Source organism: Cibotium barometz, chromosome 19 (assembly GCF_041138505.1).
Source record: "Cibotium barometz isolate CiBa-2024 chromosome 19, ASM4113850v1, whole genome shotgun sequence".
Lineage (NCBI taxonomy): Eukaryota > Viridiplantae > Streptophyta > Polypodiopsida > Cyatheales > Cibotiaceae > Cibotium > Cibotium barometz.
The window spans coordinates 40,138,898-40,146,667 of record NC_141064.1 but is presented as its reverse complement, the minus strand read 5'-3'; the positions used below and the strand labels follow the sequence as shown (position 1 = coordinate 40,146,667).

General features: G+C 45.1%; 2 protein-coding genes across 5 annotated transcripts in view; one reads left to right on the top strand and one right to left on the bottom strand.

Annotated features, from left to right (window-relative positions):
* The window catches only part of LOC147628583 (uncharacterized), a 5,201-nt gene extending 2,203 nt beyond the window's left edge, over nucleotides 1–2,998 (top strand). Inside the window, exons 6-7 of the mRNA XM_086813781.1 lie at nucleotides 29–2,457; nucleotides 2,558–2,998. Of these exons, the coding sequence (XP_086669907.1) occupies nucleotides 29–2,419 (2,391 nt within the window). The 3' untranslated portion in view covers nucleotides 2,420–2,457; nucleotides 2,558–2,998. The remainder of the gene's footprint in view (nucleotides 1–28; nucleotides 2,458–2,557) is intronic.
* LOC147628580 (uncharacterized) overlaps nucleotides 1–7,770 on the bottom strand; it is an 84,572-nt gene that overhangs the window by 2,505 nt on the left and 74,297 nt on the right. The window contains exon 2 of one of the 4 annotated variants that reach the window (XM_086813784.1): nucleotides 4,642–6,254. The exons of the other annotated variants lie outside the window; for them this stretch is intronic. Coding sequence (XP_086669910.1) covers nucleotides 6,112–6,254 — 143 coding nt within the window. The 3' untranslated portion in view covers nucleotides 4,642–6,111. Of the gene's footprint in view, nucleotides 1–4,641; nucleotides 6,255–7,770 lie in introns of those variants that run through there. 4 annotated transcript variants of the gene reach the window in all.

Sequence of the window (7,770 nt, the reverse complement as noted above, 5' to 3'; positions counted from 1 at the left end):
TCACTTTGTCCTTATGGTAATTGTGCAGGATGGACCCAAGCATTTTGTGAGTGCAAGCCAAGTCTCTAAAGTAGACACTCCTGCTGTTGCTGATAGCCAGAAGCCGGTTTCCATCTCTATCCATCCAGATGGACTCAAGGGGCAAGCAAGCTCAGTTACACACAATGCTATTGCTTCACCACCCGCTTCTTCAAAGGTGAAGATGTCCTTGCTCGACCCATCACCCCATAATGCACATCGACATGAGATCAATATCATCACAGAATCAAAGGCAGCAGATCATGCAGTAAAAGATCAGAAATCTTCTGCCAAAACTGATACAGACAGGAGAAAGGAGGATCACAAAAGTCCGGGCAGCTCAGGGGTCCGTTTAAAGCCAGATTATGGCACACAGAGTCCCAAGTTAGACCCTTATGCATTGGCAAAAGCAGAAGGTAAAATGGATTACAAAAATGTCACTGATTTCATGGGACAACCTCAAGAAACAGAAAAGGTTGTCAAGGGCATGGAACCAAAACAAGAGGGAAGGGATAATGCTGCTTATGACAAACATGCCAAACAGCATACAGGAGGAACACAAGATCGAAAGGCATTAAGAGCAGAGCCGGAGTTCTTAGATCTGGAAACTGCAGCAGAGGTTGCTTTTGTATCAGCAGCCCGTGCCGCAGAAGCGGCAAAAGCTGCTATTGACATGGTACGCACGAATTCCATAGAGAGGTCAGACAGGAAGATGATGGATGCCAATATCCTACAAAGGGGACGGTACTTTGAGTCAAATTTTGGTTCAGGAAACAGAGAGAACCACAAAGTCATGGAAGGCACTTCTAAAGGGATGGATTCTGAGCATTCTTTTGAGAGAGAGAACCTGGGTGGAAAATCTGGTGAGGTTGAGAATGGATCAAACCAGGGTTATGTAGAATCGAACAGTGACGTAATGCATTCTATGGTGCACGACCAGGTATCAGGTCTGAGGGCACATTCAAGTTTGGATACGATTGAGGATGCATTCAAGCATGTAGAGTCTGAGAAAAGCTCAAGTTCACAGAAGTACATACAAACTTCAACACACGCAGAAATGTTAAACACAAAAGCAGAAGCACATGTTTGTTCACACATGTGGGATGAGGCCACCCAGAATTCAATAAGTGATCCAGACTGGTTAGGTACCCATGATCTGGAACATGAAGAAGCAAGTGGTAGTCATGAGTTAGGATCAAAGGAAGCTTTTATGAACACCTCGATCAGAAGAGTTTCAGAGCTTTACAGTGAAGATGTAACGAAGCATGAACCTGCACAAACATCAAGCTCTAGTAGAAACCAGGAAAGCAGTTCTGATCACATAGAACTTCATCAAGAACAAAAATATGTGCAGTATGATTCACTCTTGCCCCAGTTTGATGATTATAGTAGTGATGACTCAAGTGAAGAAGAGCCACCTTTTTATACTAAGGGCAGAGCAGCCATGGCTAGAGAGGATTATGGACAGGTAGCTGCAAGGGAATCTTTTAACAAGCCAAAGTGGTCGATGCCAACATTTAGTTCTTTCATAGAACAAGGTTCAGACAACTATGTAGATGAGAGCTCAAACTCAATTATACAGAGCAATGTACACCAGGAGAGCCTGCACCTTGATGATTATGCAGAATCAGTGGATGTTTTTAGTCAGAAGGGCTCGACCAGCCTTCATCAACACTCAAATTTGATAACCAATGCTATCCAGAGTGATGTAAAACACTCTGAAAACCCCCGGTTTGATGATTATGCAGAGTCAGTGGATTTGTCTAGTGAGAGCTCTAAATCACCTGTTAGAAGCCATACAAGTGATGTGAATACAGGTTTCAGGAGTGGTTTGATTATAAGTCCTATTGTTGAAAATGACAGCTTCCGCAAGCCGACCAGCCGCCGGAAGCTTAGGTGGCACTCATCAACTTCAGAAGAGCCTGATTTTCATTCACAGTCTGATGAAGTGTCTCCTACATTGAGCTCAGTCAAGTTGCCTTCTCATAGGGAAGGTCGGCCTGGTAATGCAGATGGGGACCTCATAACCCAGCAAAATCGCAAGCTAAGGTGGCACTCCTCAGTTTCTGAAGAGTTAGATTTCCTTTCTGAACCAGGCAAGCTAGGGTGTAACTCCACAACTTCTGAAGAGTCCAATTCACAGCCATCTCTAGCAGGAAGCAAACTAAATCCCCCTTCTTGCAATGAAGATAAAACAGGGGCTTTTAAGCAAGGCCACAATTATGGAACCACAGCACAAGTCACGCAGGCATCGACAGGGAAGTCATACAATGGTTTAAGCAGAAGGTCTGTAAGGTCTACTAGGCCAAAACAAAATCAAGATGTGCTTTCTCCAACCTCTGGGTATGAGAGCACTAATAGCCCTTCTATAGGTGATGAGAACTACTACAGATATAGATGATGCTGCATAACCTGCTACCAACACTTTATATAAGGCCGGTAAGTTGGAGCAACCATTTTTTGTCTAATTATGTTTTTCTTTTTAGCTGCTGCTAAATATGTTCTTTTGATGCTTCATCCCTTTCTTTCTTTTATGCAGAGCATACGCCTGCCAGCCCCTACCTTGTGTAAAAGTTTGGAGTCACCTTATAAAATGAGTTGCGAATATCTATTGGTGTATTTAGTGATACCTTCTGAGTTGTGAATATCTATTGGTGTATTGAGTGATACCCTCTTTGTGAGGCACCTAGCCTCCAAGGGCCTTGAAATGATACTGTGGCTTACCGATGCTACAGTAGTGCCAAAAGACTGATCAATCTGATGCAAGACACGATTCAAAAGGCACCGGATGCAGCTCTTGCTGCTACGCAACAGAATTTTCATGGAAAGTGCTTAGGACCAAGGGGATTTTGACTTGCCTTTGATGCAATTGACTAAGTACGCAACAGAATTTTCATGGAAATTGCTTAGAACCAAGGGGATTTTGACTTGCCTTTGATGCAATTGACTAAGTAAGAGGAAAATAAACTTGCAAATCAAATCTTGTTATGTGTCTCTCTCAAATCAACTCAAAGCACGCACTTACACACAAAAAATAATGTTTATAAGGAAAGCAATGGAAACTAAGATTGAAAGATGATATAATAAATTCCCAAACGGCAAGAGGTCCTGATGTTTTTTCATTCATAATATAATATCTTTGTTTCAGTGATTCCACATATCCTATGCAGCTACACTTAACCTCTCTATTTACATCTTGTGCCACAAATTCTCTGCATGTGTTGCTAGTATGGGCAAGGAAGACTTGTGGATGGACCACGTGGCTGTCGGCCAGCACATGAGAGGAGCTTGCTTCTGTTGGCTGCAGCAAGGGGACATTTGTTTGTCCAGGACCTGGCCGACAACAGGTCGTCCAGTCCATTAGGGCTTCCAACTCCTATATATGTTGTCGGCCAGTCCGTAAGGGCTTCCAAGGCCTATATAAGGCACACTTTGCTCATTGTGTAGGCATTCACTCCCCTAGGGGGTAGAGTCGTTAGACTAGGCATAGACTAGGTGTTTTCCACCTTTTGAGGGGCAGCCAAAGGCTTGCCATGAATGTACCTTTTTGTACTATATGAATATACTGAAACTCAGCTATCTCTCTCTTCTTCCCATCTCTCTTGCTTGCGTTTTGCATCGGGTTGTTCCAAGATGGTGTTTATGGCTGAAAGAAGACTCCCCGAGCTTCCACATATGACATTGGTATAAGAGCATCAGGCTCAGCAAGGTAAACAATCATTCAGTCCCAGATGAAGGTGCATAGTCCAAGAAGAGTAACACAAGACATGGATGAAGTTCTCAAGAGGTTGGTTGGTGGTGTTCCACAAGATCCAAGGGGAATGGCAGTCCTGTGAGTCGGATGCCACTTGGGGCATACCAAGAAAGGCTTTCAGGCAACAGTTTCAAGGGAGGATGATCCTCCAAGGGGTGGAATGAGAGTTTGAGACTCAATACTCAAGAAAAGAAAACCAGAGAAAGTGTTCAGGGATAGGGCATGAAGGACTAGGAGACAAGATGGAAGAGACGCATAGATCTTCATTAGATTTGGAGACCGGGCAGGTTTTCAATGAAACTGTGAGGATTTCTACCTCTTAATCCTTCTATTAACTATTCTAATCACATGATTAAGAACTAGAGAGAAAAGACTTGCAAGATTAAGCCTAAGAACTTGAGTTGATTGAATTGCACACAGGTGCTCTCTCTAAATAGGAGCTGAAGAGTTACAATCGAAGAGTCATGCAAGATCATGCCCTTTCATGAATAGGTGTCTTGACTAATAGTCATGTGCTTTGTGAAGTGGTGTGGCCCTGCGAGAAGGTGTGTCCCTTGACTAATGACCACTCGAGAAGGCACAACTCTTCACTTAATGAATAATAATAATATTAGTCACAAATCGTGACATCACGAAAAATGATGATGTCATCAACCTCCGGATCCCAAAAGCGATACCCTTTGGATCTTAGACTGTAGCCTGTGAAAATCATCCTCTTTGACTTCAGTGCGAGTGTGGTTCTTTTCTTAGCTGGGACATGCACATAAGCAACACAATCGAAAACACGAAGATGAGAAACAAAAGGCTTGTGTCCTATAAAAGCCTCCTCCGGAGTCATCCCTTCAATCGCTTTTGTGAGAGAAAGAAAGAAGAAAGAAAGATTTTATTAACGTCTTCCAAAAGACCGAACTCGGCCTATGAGACAAATCGGAATACCTGTATGGGGTATCCTCTGTCATCCCAACAAAATGAAAAAGTACTGAACAAAAAAAAGCTGAATCTGGGTGTGCAGGGGATGGAGCTCTACTACTAGGAGAAATGCAAAGCTATATGCATGGAGTATACAATCATGATATGCAACCTAGCTAGCTCCATCCTGTACCATATTGGGGGTATAAAATGGTATACATCAGTGAAGGGGGTGTCCACAGCTCCCTGAAGAACATGCCTGGGTGTGCTCTGAAGCGAGCCAGTCGCTCCGCACCCTCTCTGTGAAACTGAGCTCTGATCTCTGTCATCTCTCTCTGGTATAGGCGTGGTGTCCGAAAGCCAGGTGTCCTCTGTCTCCTGCGGGCTCTAAGTGTCTCTGCTCTCTAGAGAGTAATTCCCTGCCGTGTAGGGGCTGGGAGGGGGATGGATCTCTGAAAAAATGCAGTAATCTGTGTCTGTCTCCCCCCCTCTGGAGCTGTCTGAGCCTGTAATAATGTCTCCCTGTGGCGCTGTATGTCTAGAATGTATCTCCCCAGTATGCGCTGGTCTGCTGCCTCAAAGATCTGGCGTAGGGAACGTGGCTCTCTGAATAGAATGGGATATCTCTCTCTGATGGCTGTATATGCTCTGCATCTGCATACATAATGCTCCTCACTCTCCACCTCCTCTCTGCACAATCTGCATACCCTCTCCTCTCGGGGGATCCGTGCTGCTCTGCCAGTCTCAATCTCCAATCGGTGTGATGAAACTCTGAGTTGACCAATAGCCACTCGGGAGCCGTGTGGTAAAAAGCCCTCCATGTATCTAGGCCTCTCTATAAATCCATCATCAGTGATACTCATGAAGTGATCTCTGTAGTATAGCATCTTCGGTGGAAGAGGCTGTGTAGGCGATATCCATGGCTCTCGTGTATAGAGCTGCCATAGATCCTGTCTCAATACTCTGTTCCTCTCACTATGAGAGAGACGGATATGTGGTGCATCCCTATCATACTGGAATGGTGGTAGATGATCCATGTCTAGGCCATGCTGTGAGAACCAATGTGTGACCTGTGCATACCATGATCCTCTGTCTCCTGCCTCAGCCAGCTGTCTAGATGCCTCAAAAGCTCTGTATGACAATCTGTCCTGTGGCATCTCTCTGAATCTGTCTAGCAGGCATATAGTCTGAAATATGGCCTCTACCATCATAGGAGGCGCAGCAAACTCTGCTCGGATAATGTCATGAGGTACTGACGGTTTGCTGCGTATCATGCGTGCCATCATGAGGGCCTGTGGTCTCTCTATCTGTGTCCACCAATGGGTAGCAAGGCCTGGCGCCCATACCGCTGCTCCATACATCAATGCCGGTGTGACTAATGTGTCAAATAGCCACCCCTTCGTCCGGGGCTCCTGAAAATGCGCCTGGTGTCACTGTCTCTCTAGCATAGCCAATGCTGCATATCCCCGTGTCAATCTAGCTCTGGCTGCTGAACCCATGGTGAAGCGTGTGGCTGCTGCAGAGAAGGTAACCCCTAGGTACACGTATGATGTCACCACCTCCACCTGGCATCCTGCGAGAGTAAATGTCAGCTGACTCTTGCCCTGTCTCGATGTATGAAAGACCATAACCTTGGTTTTCCCAAGGTTCACAGTAAGACCCCTCTGTGTGCAGAAATCATGGAGTGCATGTAAATGCTGCTGTAGACCACCTGGAGACTCAGACACTAATACAATATCATCAGCATAGAGCATAATATGTACTGAGGTACCTGCTAAATCAACTCCATCTCCGCCTCCCCGTGTAATGAAGTCAGCCACCTCATCAATGTATAACCCAAATAGCGTGGGGGAAAGTGGGCATCCCTGCTTCACACCAATGGTGCTAGCAATAGTCTCGGACATACCTCCTGGACATCTGACTCGCCCAAAAACCTGCTCATATAATGCATAGATGCCCCATGTCATATCTGCTGGTATGCCAAGAGACTGCAGGCACTGAAAGAGCCTCTCTCGTGGTACTGTGTCAAATGCCTTGCGGAAATCCACGAAGCAGCAATAGAGCTTTCTCTTCCTCACTCTGGCCTGATCAATCATACATCTCAAAGTGAATATATGGTCAGTGGTAGAGAAAGCTCTCCTAAAGCCTGCCTGCCCTGATGAGCGTAAACCTGCTCGCTCAGCATATAAGCTAAGCTCCTGCTCCAGCACTGCACCATAGAGTTTGGCCAGCACGTGGCCAACCATAACCGTCCTGTAGTTGCTCGGATCAAGCATATCCCCTGTTTTGTGAATCGGCACAATGGTGTGCATCGTCCACTCTGCAGGCAAACCAGAAAGCAAGAGCGGGTAATCAGATAAACTGAGGTAGCCACAGTTTCACCCCAGAAAGCAAGAGGGAGACCTGCATGATGCAACAAAGCACGAGCCATCTCTTTGACGGTCTGGTTTCTTCCGTTCCACAACTCCATTCTGCTAAGGAGTGTAAGGAACTGTAGTCTGTCAGTGAATGCCCTTTGAAGCAAGGAAGTCATCAAATGGTACAAACTCGCCACCATTATCAGTCCAAAGGAATGAAACTCTATCCCCAGACTGAAATTCCACCATCACGATCCAAGTCTTGAAACTGGCAAAAGCACCCGACTTGCGAGCCAGAAAACACACCCAGACTCTGCAAGTGAAATCATCCACAAGGAGGAGAAAATAACGAGCCCCTCTAAGAGACTCAACCTCCATAGGCCCTACAAGATCTGCATGTATAAGCTCCAATCTTCAGGTTGCTCGATGAGCGGCCTCCTCTGCAAATGCATCACGATGATGCTTACCTATGATATGCAGCGGAAGTCTTTGTATTGGAAGATCCTATCACACAAATGGAAAGCTCTTAGCACACTGAAGACTGAATGAGAAACTAAGCCCTATGCAAGCCTATTTATACTAACTAGAGGCTGGTCAAGTTGGCTGGTCATTTATTTAATATAGTTTATATTTATAAATGACAATAAATGCTAAATAAATACTATAAAATATGAAAAAAATACCATATAAATCCTAGTAAATTCCCTAAGGCTTCTGGGATGTTCTAAATGA